Source organism: Misgurnus anguillicaudatus, chromosome 3, assembly GCF_027580225.2.
Source record: "Misgurnus anguillicaudatus chromosome 3, ASM2758022v2, whole genome shotgun sequence".
Taxonomy (NCBI): Eukaryota; Metazoa; Chordata; class Actinopteri; order Cypriniformes; family Cobitidae; genus Misgurnus; species Misgurnus anguillicaudatus.
Genome location: NC_073339.2, coordinates 42,426,927 through 42,449,453, shown reverse-complemented (window position 1 = coordinate 42,449,453; position 22,527 = coordinate 42,426,927). Strand labels below are relative to the sequence as shown.

Below are 22,527 nucleotides of genomic sequence, written 5' to 3'. Positions count from 1 at the left end.
TCGTTTACAATCCTTACATATTAAGCTCCAAACACTACAAAAATTGGCGACGATGTCTGCATCTGTACCCATGCCTGCATTTTTTCTTCCAACGGTCGGAGAACCCACTGTTCCGTTTTCTACATGGAAGAAAATCTTCCAGAACTACTTGCTTGTTATCGGAGCACAGGGTGATGCATGGCCTGATGCCAGAGTTCGTGCAGTTTTATTACATTGTCTCGGTACGGAGGGCCAGAGACTTTTCTACACAAACTACGCAGATTACCGCTGAGTGTACGGGAGGAAGTTTCTAAGGAAATAAATCGCTTACTGAGAGATGGAATAATTGAAAAGATCCATGCTTCGCCGTGGGTGTCACCAATCGTAACTAGAAAGAAATCTGGGGAAATTCGTGTGTGTGTGGATTTGAGAGAACCTAATCGGGCTGTAATTACTGACTGCTACCCATTACCTCATATGGAGGATCTTTTCACGGAGCTCAGAGGGGCTACTGTGAGGAGAGTCAAAATTTGACTGCATTCATCACACACGATGGATTATTTAGATTCACTAAGGTTCCCTTCGGATTGGCTTCGGTGCCCTCTGCCTTTCAAAAAATGATGAAAACAGTTCTTGAGGGTCTACCAGGCGTACAGAATTACTTAGACGATCTCATCGTGTACGGCCGAGATAAAGCCACCCACGACGTTAATCTACAGGCAGTGCTCGCATGACTTACAAACATTGGTCTGAAACTCAACATGGAGAAAAGCAAATTTGGCCAGAGCAGAATTCGATATCTAGGCCATGACATTTCCAAAGATGGACTACATCCTAACCCTGACTCAGTGGATGCTATTGCAAATGCCCCGGCACCAACAGACCTACCCTCATTACGGTCCTTTCTGGGTCTTACGTCTTGGTTTAGCAAATTCATTCCGAACTATGCAATGGTAGTTGAGCCCCTGAATGGATTTACATGGACTGAGGCAGCTGAGGACAGTTTTCGGCGGCTAAAACAGCTGTTAACCCACAGCCCGGCCTTAGCTTTATTTGACCCTGCCTTACCAACACTCGTGTCCACCGATGCTTCAGATTATGGCATCGGAGGTGTTATCACCCAACTGCACCCAGATCATACAGAAAGTCCAATAGCATTTGCTTCCCGCACGTTAACACCAGCTGAAAGAAAATACAGTACAGTTGAGAAAGAAGCATAAGTGTGTGTCTGGACAGTAGAACGCTGGAGGACTTACCTTTGGGGCAGGAAGTTTACACTGAGGACGGACCACCAAGCACTGACCACATTACTGGCCACAAGAGGGATGAACAGAGCAGGAATGAGAATAGCTCGCTGGTCAGCCAGACTTCTTTGTTTTAATTACAATCTGGAGTACAGACCAGGTAAATCAAACTTTGTAGCTGATTGTTTGTCTAGATTACCACTACCTTATTCCGATGCTGGCCAGGGTGAGGAACTGGGCCTTATTGCAGAGATTTCAAAGGACGTCTCAAGAGCTATTCCAATGAAGGAACTTATTGATGAGTGCAAATCTTGTTCAGAATTGCCCAAGCTGCATGCCCAAATCATACAAGGATGGCCTAAAACACAGAAACAAATGGATCCAACAATCACGGCATACTTTCCTATCAGACATGAACTAGCTGTGGATGATAAGTATATCATAAGAGGACAGAGATTGGTTGTGCCAGTTACTTTGCGCTCCAAACTCATTCACTTAGCACATGAGGGACACCAAGGAGTGGTACGAACTAAGCAACGGCTAAGAGAATTGTACTGGTGGCCTCGTATGGACTATGAGGTACATTCAATGATTGCTGCTTGTTCCGCCTGTAAGTCCTGCGATAAAACCGCCCGGACGTGCCCAGCTCCTTTGCAGCCAGTGGACTTTCCAGATGGTCCATTTCAGAAAGTTGCAATAGACATTGTAGGACCGTTTGAGAGAGCCACACATGATTGTCGTTTTGCTATTACAATGGTGGATTACTATAGTAAGTGGCCTGAGGTTGCATTTACCTCAAATGTTACAACCAACACGCTTACAAAATTTCTAGCATCTGTGTTTGCAAGAGAAGGTAACCCACTCCCCTTAGTCAGTGATAATGGTCCTCAGATGATTTCTACCGCATTTGCTGATTTCCTGGCTGAAAGAGGAATAAAACACATTCGTTGCAATGTTTACTGGCCCCAAGCGAATGGTGCTGTGGAGAGATGGAATCGTGTTTTAAAGAACTGTGTTCAAGTAGCTGACATGCAACAGCTTCCCTGGAAACAGGCAGTCACTGATTTCCTCCAAAATTACAGAGCTACCCCACACGCAACCACAGGGGTGTCACCATTTGAGTTGTTAAGAGGGAGAAAGATGCATACAAAGTTAAACACTTTGTCAACCACAAAAGCTCAAGGACAGGAAATGGCAATGGGCATACGTGACCGTGTGCGGCGAGTTCAGCAAAAGATGAAACAGTATACAGATCTGAAACGTGGAGCCAAAACCCCGCCTTTCAAGTGTGGAGATCATGTACGTGTAAGAAAACCAAGGCATGTACCAAAGGCTGGAAGGAAGTTCACTGTTCCTTTGTCAGTGGAAAAGAAACTAGGATCAAGCACTTATGTCTTGAGTGATGGAAGGAAATGGAATGCAGCTCATTTGTCTCTTGTCCCAGAAAACACTCAACCTGCAATAGGTTAACCCCGGAACTGAAAATGTTGTGCCTGAGCCGGTTAGGGGCACACGAGCCAGACAGCCTCCGGTATGGTTAAAAGACTATGTGGCTGAGTGAAGGAACATTCCTTAATAATAGAGAAAGTACTTGGAAAACTGTTGTTGAAAGTGTTCATATGTTTATTCATTTAATAATATATATACCAGAAGTACATTAATGGTTTGAAGATTTAAATTTCCTTTATTATGAGGTTTTCGTTCTAAAGTAAGAGGGGAATGTTATGTCCTGTGTTAATGTTAATATACTGCAATACTGAACCAGGCCGCTAGAGGCTGCAGGAGTAAAATGTTCTGTAAAAGAATACTGAAGAAGAAGAATAAAGTAAGAGTAATGTTGGAACCGTGTGATGTTTTCTTCGTTTACAATCCTTACATATTAAGCTCCAAACACTACAGCGTCTCTGTAGCAGGTGTTGGGAAATTGCATTTTTTTTAAGTGGAGAGGGCAGTTATTTTCTAAAATTCAGGAAAATCTTCCGCTATATCTTTAAATGCACCAAGAGGCAAGTAGGGCTCACTACAACCAATTGTGGAAATCCAAGCTGGCCCACATCCAAGTTTGATGTCAGAAGCCACGCCCAGGTGCAATACATCACTCTGTGACTCCCCATCCATGTAAACCGGCAATTTACAGCAATTACAGGGATCTAAATAAAATAGTGTTGTTTGATTTTATATATGTATTCAGGCATATATACTATGGCTGCGTCCGAAAGCTCTAAAGTGCTGCCTTCATAGGATATTTGATAATAGAGAATGTGTTTCCCAAATGCATAGTGGGCCTGAAACGATTACATGAATAATTTTCCTTATAAGCAACATTATTTCACCTTTCCTATTCCTTGCTAAAGGAATGATCTTTCAAACTCTGTCTGGCCGATCCCATCATTCACAGCACATATAACAGGGGAACTTTTCTGTGAGTTCTTAATAGGAACATAATGTCAAAAAAACAAACTATTTTTTCTCTCCCTAAACAGGTAGTGTCTCCAAGTATGACTGAAATAAAAGAAAACAATAAATACTAATTAAATAATAGTAACTTCTATTCTAAATTAATAATAATAAATCATAATTAAAATTACATTTGTAATTTAACTTGATTTTCAATATTCTGCCCAGTACAGTTCATAACATAGACTTTCAATAGAACAGAATGCAATAAAATAAAATATAAAAATTGTATTTTATTTAATGCAGTTAATATGTAGCAGTGATGGTGTTTTCAATGTGTCTGAAGAAAAGAACCTCTTACCCGGGGCAGGCAATTCAGGTTTTGATTGAGCTTGGCCCCCCATTGTTTATTGTTGTCTTTTTCTAAATCATAAATATATAATATAACATTATATATTATAACATAATGTAATACAATACAAATAGCAGTCCTTCCATGTATTTGTTGAGATTCCCATGTGCCTGTTCTGTGGGACACACCCAACATCTGTTTGTACATTTTTAATTATTCAGACCCATAAGATTTATTTTAATTCAGACAGACAGGAAAGTGATGAGTTGAAAAAATATTAATAAAATTTCTCACCTGGATTTATTGATGCAGATCTCAGTCTCTAACACACTGAAGATGTCGACTCATTCAGCTGTCCGTACTGGACAAAATGAAGCCGCTGCAAAGCTTTATATAGTCTGCTGTGTTACTTTCACTTTCTATATGATGCAATGTTTGTGCTGTTTGAGCTGCAGACTATCTGCAATGCAGATATCTGTTTGGATGGGCTTGATTTAATAGCCTAATTAATAAGATTTACAGTATGTGTTTTGATTGCATATAATAATAATAATAATAATAATAATAATAATAATACATTTTATTTATAGCGCACTTTACATCAACTCAATGACAATTATACAATTTCCATCCATTTGGATTACTTTATCTAAACAAACAAATCAACTTTATGTGATTGATACGTGTCTCTAATATGAAAGCAATACAAATAAAATGTATGTAGAAGCAAGATTACGTTGTGAAGTGCATATGAACCCAGATAGCAATTACATTTGGCCCGGATCCGTTTTAAGCCCCTTGCCTCCGTTTCTATCTTAGAGACGTTTTTTGATTGTGAACCAGATCCGTGCCAGATAGAGGTTTCAGCTTAAACATCTAACTGCCATCAGTTCAGTATTTATATCATTTTACAGATCTGGCCCAGATCACTTTTCCCATTACAACCGAAAGACATTAGCTGTGTCTGACACTGATTTGGTCCAGATCTGCAATACGAATCCGAGCTGATACTGACGATCAGGCGGTGCTGGATGGGTGCTGGATCAGCGATGGCACATATCCGCAACCAGAGGTGTAAAATCCATGTGCCATGAGTAAAAGTCCTCTCCAGTATTTTGTTCCAATCACTTGGATTTGCTAATTAGCACAGTTTTTCAGCAGGAGGCGAGCTCCCGGCTCGTCGGTGTCTTAAGCCCTCAACAAAGCCTTCAAAGCAGCGCTCCCTGAAAGGCACTCTCCGTGCCCCAAGCGTTTCAGCCAATCACAGCACTGGTCCCAGCTAGAAATAAAAAGTTCTAAGAACGTTCCCTGAAAGTTCCCGAATGTTCCCAAAAACATTCTGCCAACGTTAAAAGCGGCTAGTTTTTTTTAAGTTCTAGGAACGTTTCTGTTGTCTGAACGTTAGAGTAATGTTACATTTTACCATTTTAAACGTTATGACAATGTCATGTTTTAATGTTCAAACAATGTTTAAAACAACAGCTGTTTATTATATTGACTTGTTTAATTGTTATGTAAATGATAGAGAAACATTGCATTTTATTATTTTATAAAACATTATTTCTGTATGCAGTAAATACACTGCTGTAGAAAACTCAATTCGCTTGCTGGGTTTGGATGTTGATGTTTGTTTCATTTTGGGTAGCCCTTGTTGTGATTGGTGTTTGTTTTGGTTGGTCTCTTGACACTTGACTTTTTGATTGCTAGTTTTTTCCTGGTTGTGTTGTCTTTGTGTTAATGCACCACATTTGTTGTGAACATGCCAAGTTGATGGTGTTATTCTGTGGTTGTTGGTACATGATGGTGGAGATCATCGCCTAGTTCATTTACTAATCAAGGATGTATTTTCTGTCAAAAATGCAAACGAGATCCAGCACCTCCACAGCACCCCGTCACCAAGGAGCCCCAGAAACCCCGGACAAAAAACATCTGCCGTATAACTGGGATGCACAAACATCAAGAACCAGACCACGAATCTCAACCATGGCGACAATTATATGAAAAACTTCATGCTGCAATGCATGCTGGGTATTAACAAATTACAAACCTCATTCAGGACTCCCAGCATGCACTGCAGCATGGATAAATAAGGATTTTTTTTAACAATTTTAATTGTCACCATGGTTGAGACCCACAGTCTGATTCCCGATGTCCGGGCATCCCAACCATCAGCGGACATTTTTCGTCCAAAGCCTCCAAAACTCCCCAACGACAAACCGCTGTGAAAGAGCTGGATCTATTATACAATACTGGCAGAAAACAAACTCCTGACCAGCAAATGAACTAGGTGATGATCCCTACCACTATGCACCAACAACCACAGAAATACACTAATAACTTTTCATAACAAATGTGGTGCATCACCACAAAGCCAACACAACCAGGAAAAAACTAGTAGGCAAAAAGTCAAGTGTCAAGAGACCAACTAAAACAAACACGAATCACAATAAGGGTGACTTAAAATGAAACATCAACATCTAAACCTAGTAAGTGAATTGAGTTTTCTACAGCAATATATTTACTGAACATTCAGAAATAATGTTTTATAAAATAATAAAATGCAATGTTTCCCCATCATCTACATAACAACCAAACAAGTCAATATAATAAACAGCTGTTGTTTTAAACATTGTGTGAACATTAAAACATGATATTGTCATAACGTTTAAAAATGGTAAAATGTAACATTACTCCAACGTTCAGACAACAGAAACGCCCCTAGAACTCAAAAAAACCAGCCGCTTTCAACGCTGGCAGAATGCCCCTGGGAACACCCGGGAACCCCCAGGGAACGTTCCTAGAACTTTCCATTTCTAGCTGGGGTGGTAGATATCGAGCCTTCCGCCAGCTTCTGGCAGTTCGAGCTCACCGTTGGTCAGGTGAGTAGCGCAAATATGGTAAGATTGGAATGTGACTGTTTTTCAATTCAGCTTGAAATGTATCAAGCGTTTAAGTGACGTGTTTACGCGTTTTCACGTGTCCGTGGCACGACTTTCTTTTTCGTGCCAGTTTCACGTATTGGTTATTTTTTCAAACCATTGTCGCTTGGGATTGGGGTTAGATTTGTGTTTTTTGTCAGATTTTTAAACTGTTTTCGCGTGAGGATAAAGTTGTGTTTGGGTTAGAATGGCATTGGTTTATAAGTTTATTTGTCAGAAACTTAAACTGTTTTTGCTTAGAGTTGGGTTAGGATGTCATTTTTATGTAAATGAAAGTTGTTCTAACCCCAATCCCAAGCGACAATGGTAAGAAAATAGGAAAAACAATTGAATAACCAATACGTGAAACCGGCACAAAAAAGAAATTCGTGCCACGGACACGTGAAAACGTATAAATACGTCACTTAAATTCTCAAAACATTTCAAGCTGAATTCAAAAACAGTCTCATTCCTATCTTAACATATCTGCGCTACTCACCTGACCAACGGTGAGCTCGAACTGCTTCACTGCAGAAGGTGCCTTGAAGGCTCCGCTGAGGGATTAAACCAGTAACAAGCATTTTGATTGGTCGTTTTTGAGAACCAATCATTTTCTTTCTACCCTCAGAACATGTTTGAGTAAGGAAAACGAGAGTTACGTATGTAAGCACGGTTCTATGAGTTCTGGATAACCGCCAGAGGCAGTGCTTCTTACTGAATTTTATCTCTTTTGCTCATGCGCAGGTCGAGTCTAATAACAACAAAGTCATCAAATGACCAGGTACGTCATGGGGATTCCCTCTATTTAACCCCGTGACATCCTGCAAACTGTCTCTACAGAATCTTCACGCAAGACTCGGAGTGACAGGGTGCTCTGGCGGTCATCCAGAACTCATAGAACCGTAGTTACATACGTAACTTTCGTTCTATTTCGTTCTTACTGACCGCCAGAGGCAGTGCTTCTCACTGGATGGCTCATAGCAACAAGGTCACGAGGAGGCAGCTCCTCACCTTAAGCTGAAGTTGAGGATCCCAACAGGACTGCCGTTTCCATGGCGCCAGGGGCTGCCACATTAACCCTGTAGTATCTGGAAAAGGTATCAGTGGATGACCAATTAGCCGCTGCACAAATGTCCATTAGGGGGACACCTTTTAATGCTGCCCAAGATGTTGAGATACTTCTCATCGAATGGAATTTTATGCCTGCTGGACAAGTCAGGTTGTTGGCCTTATATGCTTGGGCAATGACCTCCACCACCCAGTGTGACAACCTCTGTTTTGACAGAGGCTGCTCTTTTCTTGGCCCGCCGTAGCAGAGAAAGACTTGGTCAGACTGTCGCAGTTTCTCTTTAGCATTCAGATAGCCCTGAAGGGCTCGCACAGGGCATAGTTGTTCTGTTGGATTGCCATCTTGTGTGTCAGACACAGAATTCCTAAGTGCTACCAACTCAATTGGTTGATTCCTAAATGATGTTGAGAATGTTTTGGGTAAGAATGAGGGATTAGGCCACAACGTCACCATTGTTCCATCTGCATTCCAACACATGCAGGACGTATTGGTTGACAAAGCGTGGAGCCCACCAACACGTTTGGCTGACGTTATTGCCAAAAGAAATCCAGTCTTTATTGAAAGCCACTTAAGGTCACACTGGTCCATTGGCTCAAAGGGGTGTTGTGTAAGTGCCCTTAGAACCAGACTGAGGTCCCATGCGGGTACCCTAACGGTTGAAGCAGGACGCAATCGCTGAGCACCTTTCAGAAAGCGTGTGATTAGAATATGTGACCCAAGTGACTGATCATTCACTTTTACATGCTGGGCAGAAATTGCGGCCACATATACCCTTAGGGTAGAGGGAGCCCTGTTATTGTCCAGCAGGGACTGCAGAAAACATAACACCATTGGCACTGGGCAGTGTTCTGGGACCAACCCTCTTGGTGTACACCAATCATTGAAAAGCTTCCATCTACAAGCATAGATATTCCTGGTGGAAGGTGCTCTAGAATTCAGAATTGTGTTTTGTACCTTATCGCCACAAGCCTTTAGCAGTAGTTTTGGCTCCTCAGCGGCCAGACACAGAGCTGTAGCCGATCTGGGTTTGGGTGGCAAATCTTCCCCTGTAACTGAAGGAGTAAGTCCCGTCTCCTGGGTAGGCTCCAGGGCTCCCCACTGAGAAGCCGGCATAACAGAGGTCTGTGGCGAGATAAGTAGTCTGCCACTACATTCAACACTCCCGGTATGTGCATTGCCCTGATGCTTGTGAACCGAGGGAAGGCCCATGTTAGGAGGTCTTGTGCTACTCTCAGAGACTGGCTGGACCCGGTGCCACCTTGATGGTTGATATGATAAACCATTGATGTATTGTCCGTTCTGATGAGGATATGTTGGTGTAGTAGGGCCGGCGCAAAGTGTTTCAGAGCCAATTGCACTGCCTTGAGCTCCAGAGTATTGATGTCTTTTGTAGCTTGATCGGGTTTCCATGACCCCCTGATCATCCTGTGCTGCCACACTGCGCCCCAGCCAACTAGTGAAGCATCGGTCTGAATTATCTCCCGGCGAGAAGAAATCACCCCAAGAGCTACCCCTTTCCTCAGGAATGACCTGTCTTTCCATGGTTTCAATGTAGTGAGGCATCGATCTGTAACTTTGACCAGTCTGTTCCTGTGGCATGTAGGGTTCAGGTGAAGACTGTTTACCCATCTCTGATAAGGGCGCATCAAAAGAAGACCCAGCGGTATCAGTGCCGCTGTTGCTGCTAACATGCCCATCAATCGGAGTACCACTCTGAATGGAAGCTTGGTTTGTCTCCGGAAACGCTGGAGTAAGACCAAGATGCTGTCCACCCTCTGAGGTGACGGGAAAGCTTTCATCGATCTCGAGTCTAGAGAGATGCCTATGAACTTCACCGACTGACATGGGACCAACTGACTCTTGCTCAAGTTCACCCTGAGACCCAATTGAGTGACATGGGAAATCAGCAGATTGGTGTGTTCTGTTGCCTCCCTTTAACCTCATTCACACAGACCTCTGGTCCCAGAAAATACCCGTAAAATTGCCAGACAAGCATCTGTGTGAACAAAAACTCGTTCCGTTAATCTTCTGGGATCGTTGCCAGAAAGAGGACCTAGTAAGATACACGGGTAACCCCCTGTGTGAACAAGAAGCCGCAAGAATGCCATAAAGGGCGTGTCGAAGTGAGGACGCGCGCGTCATCATCACAACGCAAGTTATGGTTCAGCTCCTTACAACGAGAGATAACGTGCATATAAACATTCACCACGAGAAATGTTGCAAACTAGATTGAAGCAGTTATCGGGAAATGATAAATGAGATGCATAAACAATGACGCACGTGCCGTAGTGAGGACGCGCGTGTCATTGCAACATGAAGTTGGTTCAACTCTTTAAAATGAGGGATTTACAACATTCACGACGAGAAATGTCAGCAAACTGGACTGAAGCAGATATCAGGTAAGTTAGATTTTTACTTACTTCGTTGAAACGGAGATCATTCAGCAGCATAAAAGCGCCACTTGCTCATTTGAGCCATAATAAACGAAAATACCCGCACGTCATCCCAACAAGATATATCGTCCAGCTCCTCAAAATGCGGGTTTAAAATGCATATAAACAATCACGATGAGAAATGTCTGAAAAAGCAGAAATCAGGGAGCTCGTCAAAATATCCACTCTGAAGCTGAGATCATTCACCAGAATAGAACTGTGCGTTCACGCGCTCCTTTGTAGTCTTATCATAAACAAAAATGCACGCGAGTTGTTTCTGGAGAGAGAAATAATAAATAATATGCAAACTTCAGACACTGCGTAGAAGAGAGGGCGGGACTTTCAACAGGTCATGTGTCTTTCCGGGACCATCAGGTGCCGTGTAAACTTGGCAGTGTGAATGAATAAAATAGCAAGCGGTCCCGTAAAATTCCAGGATGCCTGTCCCGTGTATCTTCCGGCAAATCTGTGTGAAAAGAGCTTATGAGATGGAGCACAGAGGAGCCAGTCGTCCAGATAAGGAAGCACCTGCACCCCCCTGGCTTGTATTGGGGACAGCGCTGCAGCCATGCACCTGGTGAACACCCGAGGAGACAGGGACAGCCCAAATGGTAGGACCCGAAATTGATAGACTATACCTTGCAATGCGAAGCAGAGAAACGGTCTGTGCTGTGGTGCAATTGGGATATGAAAATAAGCATCCTTCAGATCTATTGTGGTGAACCACTGCAGTGGTCTGACTGCTTGAAGGATCTCCGTCGTGCGTAGCATGTGGAATGGTAGAACCTTGAGGAACTGTTTGAGGCTTCGAAGATCAAGAATGGGCAGAACGCCACCATCTTTTTTTGGAATTATGTACTACACTGAATAAAACCCATTTAGCCGTGATGCCCATTCTACTGGCTCTATGGCGTTCTTTTCCAGGAGTTCGGCAACTTGTTTTGTCAATGCCAGTAAGCTGTTGGGGTCTCTGACGAGAGTCATCTTGACCCCATTGAAGGCAGGGGCCCGCCGTCGGAATTTCAGCCTGTACCCATGAGATAGCGTTGCTATCACCCATGGATCTGAGGTGTTTACTTGCCAGTATTTGAGCTGCTGGTTTGAAAAATGTCAGACGGTCGGCCCCAGAACTTCATGCTCTGCGAGCTTGGGCTTTATTATCTCTGGAGGGGCGCTGAACTGATGCCCTGCCCCTTGGCGCCCAAAATAATTGTTGTCCACGTGCTCTGGGGTACTGCACATGCTGATCTAGTTGCCTAGCCTGGCTCCCCTGCAAGTAAGCTTACGATGGGCCTGTATGGGCATAGCCTTAGGGCCCCGCACAGGTTTGCTCACTGGCGAAACGTTGGCCCCTTAGCGCTGGCCCTGCATGGGCAGCCCTCACTTAGCCCCCAGGAAGCCCTCACACAGAGAAATCCCCAGAGCTAAAGGGGACATATTATGAAAATCTGACTTTTTCCATGTTTAAGTGCTATAATTGTGTCCCCAGTGCTTCTATCAACCTAGAAAATGTTAAAAAGATCAACCCAATAACTTAGTTTTGGTAAACCATTTTCTGCAAGCATGTGAAAAATAGGTCATTGTAATTTGGCCCTTATTGTGATGTCAGAATAAGGTAATTCCGCCCCCTTTATCTGCACTATCCAACCACAGCACAACCATTTAGTAGGGAGAGAAAGAGAGAGAGAAAATATTTCACAGCACAATTGAGTTTCAATTGCAACAAACCACCATCATTGTGATCAGTGGTTGCACTTCATCCGCTCATTTGCATTTTAAATGACACACCCAAAACGGCACACTTTTGCTCAGACCTATTTTAGACTTAGTTTACATCTTAAAAAAAATCTCATAATATGTCCCCTTTAAATGAACATTGCTGGATGTATATATTGTCCAATCTTACAGAGTGTTAAAAAGCAACAACGAAGCAGAATCAAAACCGCTGTCATCCTCTCTCTCACCATCTCTGTCTGAAATCTAAAATTGCATTTTACATCTTACTTGTAGAGTCATTTTCTTACTTTAGGTTGAGATTTTGTTTCATTTAAAGTCACCACTATTGTGATCAGTGTTTGATTTAGTTAAACTTGACTCTTGCCTTGTTCAGTCTTTTGATTGCTAGAACTTTGTGTGTCCAAAACATGTTTGTTATGGCAGCATGCAATCCTTTGGTGGTGGTTAGTTCAGTAAATAAAGTCTGAACATCATCATATAAAAACTTGTGTATTAATTTATTGTTTGCACGCTTAACAGAAGGATCTTTCTCTGACGGTGTGATGCTATAGTGTGAGGTCCAGCTCTCTCTTGGCAGTTTGTCTTTCTGAAGAATTTTGAAACACTGACACTTAAAATTGGCTGCTTTGCAATGTGGACGCACAGATATCGGGAGTCGGAGTGTGGATCGCAATGATGGTGACAATAAAACGAAAAGCTTCATGCTGCAATGCATGCTGGGTATCAACAAATTACAAATGTCATCCAGAACTCCCAGAATGCACTGCGGCATGAATAAATAATGACCTTTTTTACCATATTCTTTGTCACCATTGTTGGGGTTTGTGCTCTGGTTCTTGATGTCTGTGCGTCTACATTGTTCAGCGGTTAATGTTTGTGTGCAAACTATCAGAGTCCTTCGGAATAATAAACTGCTGTGAGAGTTCTAGACCTTACGCTGTAGTATTTCATTATTAACGGAGAATGATGCTTCTGATGACGGGGGAAACTATATTAATAAATCTGTTCATTAAAAGATTATGTGTGACAATGTTTATGTATCAACCATCAATATTCAACTACAATTGCCTTTTCATTGCTATAACATGTGTTTTAAACACACTTAGATATAGCAGTTAGAAAACACCAACAAGCCAACGGTCAAGAGTCAAAGTCCAATTAAAACAACCACTGATCACAATTATGGTGACTTTAAATGAAACAGCCAACATCTTAACATAAGTTAAGAAAATGACTCTACAAGATGTGAAATGCAATTTTAGATATCAGACAGAGATGTTGAGAAAGAGGATAACAAAGCTTTTAATTCTGCTTCATTGTTACTTTTTAACACTCTGTAAGATGGGACAGTATATACATCCAGCAGTTTTTATTTAACTCTGGGGATTTTTCTGTATGAGGGCTTCCTGGGGGCTAAGTGAGGGCTGCCTGCGCAGGGCCAACGCTAAAGGGCCAACGTTTTGCCAATGAGCAAACCTGCGCGGGGCCCTTAGACTAGCCCTAAGTGGGCCCATAAAGGGCCATTGTAGGCTTACTTGCAGGGTCCTCTGAGCAGCCCCTGAACGAGGTAAAGGTTGAGAGCGAGTAGGATACCGACCCCCATTGCCTTGTCTAATTTGTGATGGTGGAGTACCTCTTAGGTCTGCCAATTGCTGTCTGGTCTTATTTGTCTGAAGACTCTGTTCCAGAGTCTGCTGTGCTGCAGGTCCAAACAGTTGGCCTGGGACCACAGGGAGGTCACGAAGTGTTCTCATTCAAGCATCTGATAATGAAGACTGTGCTAGCCATACTTGGTGGCGAGCCTGAGTGAGTGTTGACATGAGTCTACCTAATTCTCTTGACATGAATGCGAATGCTTGTAATGACGCATCGCTTAAGATTTGGTTTGAAGGATCACCACCCATAGGTTGGAGTGACTGGGACTGCACCAGCATAAGATGGAAGAGCGAATGTCCAATGCGACCCATCCGTGCTGCAGTATTGTACGCTTGACTAAGAAGATCGTCCGTAATTCTGCACTGGGCGCGGGCAGCGAGCATTAGGTCTCCAAGCCTCTTCCGGTGATATAATAAAAGAGGCGATAAATGGATCCACTTTCGGCATCTGACCCAGGCCAAAAGATTCTGGTTCGTGCATTGCTGCCAAGGCCCTGCTTGCTGTGGTATGATGAGTAAGTGATTTGGGATTAGCCCAACACCTATGTAGTTCCTCAATATAGTCTTTGGATGGGGGAATGCTAAGAGTATATGGTTTTGCCGTTTTTCTGAAAAAGGAGCTAGAGGGGGCTGCCACTGTAGGAGCAGTGTCAAGGCTTAAGCGTGCCAACGCAATCTGGAGGGCTTGTCTTACAACATCCTGATCCGATTCTACTCCTTCTGCTGAACCCCGTGCCGTGTTCTGAGAATCATCATGAGAGAACTGAGAGTGGATTTCTGATAAGAATTCACTTCCCTCCTCACGAAACTGGTTTTGAGAGGCTGCCATAGACAGCATATCGTCCTGAGGAACGGGTAACTCTGCATTGGGATTTGCCAACATCGGTGATGGGGCCTCCTTTGGTTGCAGGTTTAGCAATAAAGCCTTAATCTGGTCAAACTCTGAAGTCAACACCTCCACTTTATAAAGAATCCTCTTACTGGTGGAGACACTCACTGATTCCACAATTTTCCGCTTAGCCGACACTTTCCCATGCCGAGGCTTGTCTGAGGTCAAGAGTGCCTCTACTGCCGCTAGTCTGGAAGTTCTCTGCTCCAACGACATGATGCTACAATTCATACAGGCATCCTCAGTGAGGCCCTGCTTCAAGTGTACCTAAGCAGGATGGACAGCAGTCATGTCCATCGTCCTGCTGTAAAGTGGCCTTGCAAACAATGCATGTCAGGCTAAGGTGTTCCATACTGACACAGTAGTGCTATAGTACAGAGTGAGAGCACTCTGTATTTATAACGGTATAACAGTAAGGTACTGAAATAATGTTAATTATCTATGTTTTACAACCAAACTAGCTGTAATAGTATCCAAATTTTGATATAAGTACCAGGTAGCAGTACAGAAAACAGAGCGAAAACACTCGTAATGCAACTGCAAAAATATAATGTGCCTATATCAAAGGAAAAAATAACAAAAACAACCAATATCATATACAAGCTACATGAATAAAGCAATGTAACTTATTAAAATATTACTTACCTTAATTGAATGTTCAATCTGACTGCCACCAACTGCAGTATACACCATCAGTCTGTAACAACAAAGCCTTTAGGCCTATATATTGTTGTTCCTGGAGCGCACACACTCTTTTGTTACTATATTTGGCTATTCTACGGGGCGAAACCACCCTGAGACGCCATTTATGCGCATTTCATAAGAGAAACAATATCCGGTGCTTATTTAAGCAACTTACCGCGTTCTGGCAGTGACCGGAATAAACAGACGTGTTCAAACAAAGTAAAGTTTGTCTTCAATCCGCCGCAGCCTCTGGAGGACGCACACCGCGCAGCTCCAACAAAAATGATTGTTACGAGGCTGTGAAAGACGGAATCCAATATTTCTGAATGAAAGTTTTCCTTTCGACCTGCAATCTTTGCACGTATGCGAGAAGATTATAGGGGACAGTTTGCAGGATGTCACGGGGTTAAATAGAGGGAATCCCCATGACGTACCTGGTCATGTGATGACTTTGTTGTTATTAGACTCGACCTGTGCATGAGCAAAAGAGATAAAATTCAGTGAGAAGCACTGCCTCTGGCGGTCAGTAAGAACGAAATAGAACTCCTACAAGCTCTCGGCACACCAAAGATTTCCTTTACATCTTAAAAAAATCTCATAATATGACCCCTTTAAAATAAAGTGTAACCTAATCGCTTATTAAGAATTAACAGAGGATTAGATGGTAATTTATCAAAAATGTTGTGTTTGAAGTCACCATTATGGTGATCAGTGGTTGTTTTAGTTGGGGTCTTGAGGCTCAAGGTTACTGGATTTCTTTTTTCTGTTGTCAATTGTGTTAGTGGGTTACACATAGTACTTATTAATTATGAAATTAGTGATGGGAGAAACGAAGCTTTTCGAAGCTTCGAATCAATTGAACCAATTGCTTCGAAAATTGGTTCAGTTTTTCGAAGCAGTTCGAAACACCACACACGCTGGCGACCCCTGCTGGTCAAAATAGTGTAAAGCAGTTATGGCCAAACATTTTACACTTTTTTTTACAAAATAATAGCAAGATTTTTATTAAAATATGTTAAAAATATTATTTAACTTAATTAAGACATAGTTAAAAGTGTATTATGTGTTTTTAGTTTTATTTAGGGCAAACAAATCATTAAAACTAACTACCCTTTTAATTATGCACATTTTTGTCATTAAATCTGTCTATAAACAATAAATAGACAAAATGGCAGCGTTATTAGTCAGAAGGATAAATGTTTTATGAACTTTTATAATAAAACTGACCCGAGTTCACCGAAACATATTAGACACTGGTCATGTGATCAACTCCTCCTAGTGGTGAACCATCGGATTTTCGAAACGTTTCGAAACAGTTATGACGTAATGAAGCCTCGTTTGCTAAAATCACGTGACTTTGGCCAGTTTGAAACACGCTCCGAACCACTGATTCGAAACAAAAGATTCGTAAATGTTTCGAAGCCTCATGAAGCCGTGCTTCGAAAACGACCATCACTATATGAAATGGATTGTTAAAACAAGTCTCCAACAGTTCTTTAGTGGTTTGATTTATCCATATTAGTGATGGAAATTTTCGTTCATTTAGGTGACTCATTCATTTTCAGTTCGTTCACCAAAATGATTCGTTCAGACTCGTTCACTGATTCGTTCAGTGACCATTTCTTAATTTTACATAAATATGCCAATAGGTGGCGAAGATGTGTGTCATTATGTGTTATAAGACAATGAAAGACTTTTTGCAAAAACTCATTAGTTTTTAATAAAGCTCAAATTGTGAAATACTAAGCATAATTTTATCAAGCTACAGAATATATTAAGACACACGTACATTTATAGTACATCTAATCTGGATTTGTTGTAAATAAAGACTCCCGTGCATGCCTCCTCTGGTTCAGTCAGTCATCAGATCCTCGTTCACGAATAATATAATTTCGGTCATGTCGTTCAAGACTTCGTTTAGACGCAGATGACTGATTTAAGTTCAGTGAAAGAATTAAACTATATAGATATACAAAACTATATTAAACAGAAATACCAATTTTTTCAACAGTAATTACCTTGCTTATCATTTGTATTAAGGTAAATAGTCTGCCTAAACATGGTTACTAAAACTTTACTAAAATAAAACCACATGATTCTTTCACAAGATTGTTTACGTTGCACTCGCTTTCTATACGATCTATCTCATTCATTAGGTTGTAACTTGTACCAGTCATTCAGTTTGTTTAAGAACGCGATCTCTCTCTCTCTCTCTCTCTCTCTCTCTCTCTCTCTCTCTCTCTCTCTCTCTCGTTCGTTCAGACTCAAAACACCGGCTCGGTCAGTGAAGGGCGTATTCATTCAGTACGTTGAGCCAATCATATGCTCGGCCACAGCTTATACTCGATTGCCATTGGCTCGTAGTTTTGTCACTCTTTGAAGGCGGAAAGAAAGCCGCGCTTCATTTGTCCATGCTCCTCAAGAAGGGAGGGAAATTTCAGTGAACGAGAAATATGAGTCAATGGATGGCGTGAACGAGAACGATTCGTTCACCTAAAAGATTCGTTCAAAAAGAACGATTCATTCACGAACGTAACATCACTAATCCATATGAAAGTTGTGAGTGACTGGTAGTAATAGTAAGAGAGAAATTAGTTTTATGTGGGTGTATGTGGTCTTTTGCACATGTTTAGTTTTTAGATCTGCGATTGCCAAGCCTTACAGTTTTTTACGATTGCTATCAGGGACGGATTGGCAATCTGTGCGTTCTGGAAAAGTCCAGAATGGCCGTTCAACGTAGGGCCGTCGCGTGGCCGTCGGCAAAAAAAGTCTAACAACGCAATATGAATAGCCAACAGCAGGGGCACTAATACGATCACTTATATGCTGCTACGTGTTAAAAAAAACAGGAAGAAGAGTCGGTCTACTATCCGTAGCCGTTTCTCAAGCCGTTTCTCAATGTCAAGGAAGGATCCTTGGAAGCCAGAATTTCGAGGATGCTACATCATCGACGTTCGTCGAAGGACTGTTCCAATGTTGAGGATCCTCGAAATTTCAGCCAAGGACTCAGTCCTTCGTTCGAGAAATGTCCCATATACAGGAAAGGATGCATATTTGTATCCTTCGCGCTCTTCACGCGCCGAAATCACCCACAATCCTATGCGCGCAGCACCGAAAGCACACCTTTCAATCACGCAATGACGTAATGACGTGCACTTGGTAGCCTGTTCCATTTAACATGTTCTCCGAATGCTTAAAAGGAGCCTCGCCTAGCCTCTGAAGGAACTGACTTGTAAGGACTAGTCCTGCCAAGGAAGTATCCTTGACATTGAGAAACGGCTTGTGATTGGTCCACGGATTCCCGGACTTCGCGAGCCTACCCTGAGCATCCACAGCCTGGTCATGATGAGGGAGTTAACTTCACATCAGCAAGAGTTCCTGTTAGTGCCAGTAGTAGCATGACACGTGACATTTTAATATAATACACACGACATAAAAATAAATAAAACTCGCGTGAAAATTAACGTAATGCGCAACTACTGTTAGAGAGAGACGTGATGTGTGTGTGTGTGTGTGTGTGTGTGTGTGTGTGTGTGTACCTGGTAATTATCACGTTGTGGGGACCAATTGTCCCCACAAAGATAGGAATACCAGTGTTTTTGTGACCTTGTGGGGACATTTTGATGTCCCCATGAGGAAACAAGCTTATAAATCAAACGGAATGATGTTTCTTGAAAATGTGAAGTAGTAGAAGGGTATACAGTTTGTACGGTATAAAATGCATTACGTCTATGGAATGTCCCCACAAAACATGGAAACCAGAATGTGTGTGTGTGTGTGTGTGTGCAGCGTGTGAGCGAGAGACGCGTGGCTGCGATTGAACAGTGGAAACGTAAAAACAATACTCCGTCATTTTGTTCATATGGGACATCATTCAAACAGCAAAGTGTTTGCTTATGTGTGTACAGTCGCAATAAAACAAAACATTGTGCTTTGGTCAAACTGTAAACTCAAACTGTAACCTACAACTTTCATCAAAATCATACACACCAAAGCAAAAAATATTAATCAAACCCCATTTAAAAACAGTCTGTGAGTGGACATTCATCGTATTGCATTGGTTTTCATTTCTTTCATTGACTTTATTGTATATGAGAGGTTGTAGTGAGCTCACATTTTTTGCTACAATGAAGACTAATAAACAGGAAAATATATTCCTATCACTCTAACCGTGCTAATATACAAGAAAGGGGGCTACACAATTGACCAAATATTAGTTTAACCTGCACTTACTGTCTGTCTTCCATCAGAGTCCAGTTCTTCCTTGTCATTCATATTTGTGTTTAGCAAAGACTTGGTGGTTGTTTGTGAAAGCTTTACAGACAAATTAATAGGGCCTAGCCATGTTCATTATTTCACAGCTTTATTATACATCAAAGTGTAATATGACATTGACAAAATATTAAATAACCATGTCTGAGTATTGTGGCATAGTATCCGGACATTCTTGTGTCTGTTGCGCACGGTTAGGGGCAAATTTTCTAAACTCTTAACGCACCAACACACCGAAAACACACAACTGGCAAAACAGTTAATTTTATCCTCAAAATCACACATTGTAAACTAAACTCTCACACTGTTTACAAAAACACTGTAAACATGTTTCAGAATCAACTGGTTATACCAGATCACCAACACATGGTCTCTTCCAACAGAAACATTTAGTCAATCATAATGTCACAAGCCAGGGGCTGGCCGCTAGTGGTTAAGCCACGCCCCTTCTAAACTTCCACCTCGAGGAGGTCCCCAAAACCAACCCAATGACCAGACAACAACGAGTACAAGGTAAGTATAAAATATTCTTTATTTATTTAAATAGTTAAAATATACGGGGAGTTGGGGAAAGGGAAATTAAAACTAAGTCAGAATCTGTCCTCCAGGGGGGGGGGTTTGCGTCGGGGAACGGGCTCCCGCCTCTGGTTCCCTCTGCCCGTGGCGCGCTCCTCTTCCTTCCTGGAGGCAGAATAAAATCACAATGAGCGTTGGTATAAGCTCTTCCTGTCAGTGTACCTTTAACAGCGCGCGGCGGTTCGCCGCCTGTCTCCCACAGCTCCCTGCTCGTTGACTCACTCTTCTTCCTTATTCTCTCTCTCTCCACAGACTCTGCTGGGACACAGGGACACAGTGAATCGGTTCCAAGGTTTTCCTCTCACCTCTATGCTGGTTACAGCTTCTAGGTAGGTATGGCTCGCTTCACAGCTCAATATCTCAGTGTTCACACTGGCTCTCTTTCTCTCCACAGACGACTGCTGGAATACAAGGATACAGTGAATCGACTTCAAGATTTTCTCTCACCTCTGTGCCGGCTACAGCTTCTAGGTAGGTATGGCTCTCTTCACAGCTCAATATCTCAGCGTTCACGCTGGCTCTCTTTCTCTCCACAGACGACTGCTGGGATACAGGGATACAGTGAATCGACTTCAAGGTTTTCTCTCACCTCTGTGCTGGTTACAGCTTCTAGGTAGGTATGGCTCTCTTCACAGCTCAATGTCTCAGTGTTCACGCTGGCTCTCTTTCTCTCCACAGACGACTGCTGGGATACAAGGATACAGTGAATCGACTTCAAGGTTTTCTCTCACCTCTGTGCTGATTACGGCTTCTAGGTAGGTATGGCTCTCTTCACAGCTCAATATCTCAGTGTTCACGCTGGCTCTCTTTCTCTCCACAGACGACTGCTGGAATACAAGGATACAGTGAATCGACTTCAAGATTTTCTCTCACCTCTGTGCCGGCTACAGCTTCTAGGTAGGTATGGCTCTCTTCACAGCTCAATATCTCAGCGTTCACGCTGGCTCTCTTTCTCTCCACAGACGACTGCTGGGATACAGGGATACAGTGAATCGACTTCAAGGTTTTCTCTCACCTCTGTGCTGGTTACAGCTTCTAGGTAGGTATGGCTCTCTTCACAGCTCAATGTCTCAGTGTTCACGCTGGCTCTCTTTCTCTCCACAGACGACTGCTGGGATACAAGGATACAGTGAATCGACTTCAAGGTTTTCTCTCACCTCTGTGCTGATTACGGCTTCTAGGTAGGTATGGCTCTCTTCACAGCTCAATATCTCAGTGTTCACGCTGGCTCTCTTTCTCTCCACAGACGACTGCTGGGATACAAGGATACAGTGAATTGACTTCAAGGTTTTCTCTCACCTCTGTGCTGATTCAGCAGCTCAATCTCTCACAAACGGCTACGGGTGGCGGGCTTAACGCTGGCTAGCTATGCAATGCGTCGATTGGACGGTAGTTTACAATGGGACGCCGGGGACCAAGACCCACTCGGCGAACTTGTTGGCTGACAGAGGGGCGAGGACGTCACGCCGGCACACCGGGTCGAGCGCTGCCCTTTCCTCGAGACCCGTTGGTCAATCAAAAACCGGACCGGGGCGCCCTTTCGTCGAGACCTCGGGCCGGCGGGTCTCGTTCGCCTCTACTCTGTAGTGATGAAAAGGACACAGATAAAGTAACAACAGCAAATGTAGTACTCACGCACACCGTCACTCGCACAGTTCTTCACCGCCACTCTATAATACCGTCAGACTGAAGCACACTACAGCATAATCGTGCAGATGTTCTCTAGCGCCGTTTTTCCTCTTCGTCGTCCCGGGACGAGTGACTGAAGGCAGGGTTACGTCAGACAAGACACAGCACTCTCACTGCAAGACACAGCATTACACAGCACCACTTCAAGTGAAAATTTCTACATCCAAAAGACTCACCCACCACGCTCAGTGCACACGGTGACACCCGCCTTCTTCCACTTTGCTCTGGGCGAGAATAGGAAGATGGTAGACGGCCTAGTATTTGTTTATTGGCGTCACTGTAGCTGCTTACACAATAACCCTTCGGCTCACCCACCACGCTGGTACAGGGGTAGGGCCTTCGTTCGCTCTTGAAAACACTCCAAACGATTGTATAAATCAACTGCATATAAAACACCTACTTCAAGTGATGTATGTACTCACAACTTCGGTCTCCCTTCGTCCTAGGTTGACTTCACACTGTAATGACTCCAGATGCATAAACGAGGCGTTTCCAGCCACCAACACCACTTTTCCACAGGTGTGTACTCACAACAGTAAGTTTTCCTCTTCCTCCGTTTCTGTCATTCAGCGTCGGGATCTGTCTAATATTCCACCCATAAGGTCATCGATGTCTTCCTTTGTATAGATCTATA

The 22,527-nt window shown here is 42.8% G+C and overlaps 2 protein-coding genes across 2 annotated transcripts in view; both read right to left on the bottom strand.

The window, feature by feature from the left end:
- The window catches only part of LOC129445461 (interferon-induced protein 44-like), an 85,604-nt gene extending 81,559 nt beyond the window's left edge, over positions 1–4,045 (bottom strand). Inside the window, exon 1 of the mRNA XM_073866230.1 lies at positions 3,982–4,045. Coding sequence (XP_073722331.1) covers positions 3,982–4,024 — 43 coding nt within the window. The 5' untranslated portion in view covers positions 4,025–4,045. The remainder of the gene's footprint in view (positions 1–3,981) is intronic.
- Positions 1–22,527, bottom strand: part of LOC129445459 (interferon-induced protein 44-like) — a 55,364-nt gene that overhangs the window by 20,993 nt on the left and 11,844 nt on the right. The window lies entirely within an intron of this gene.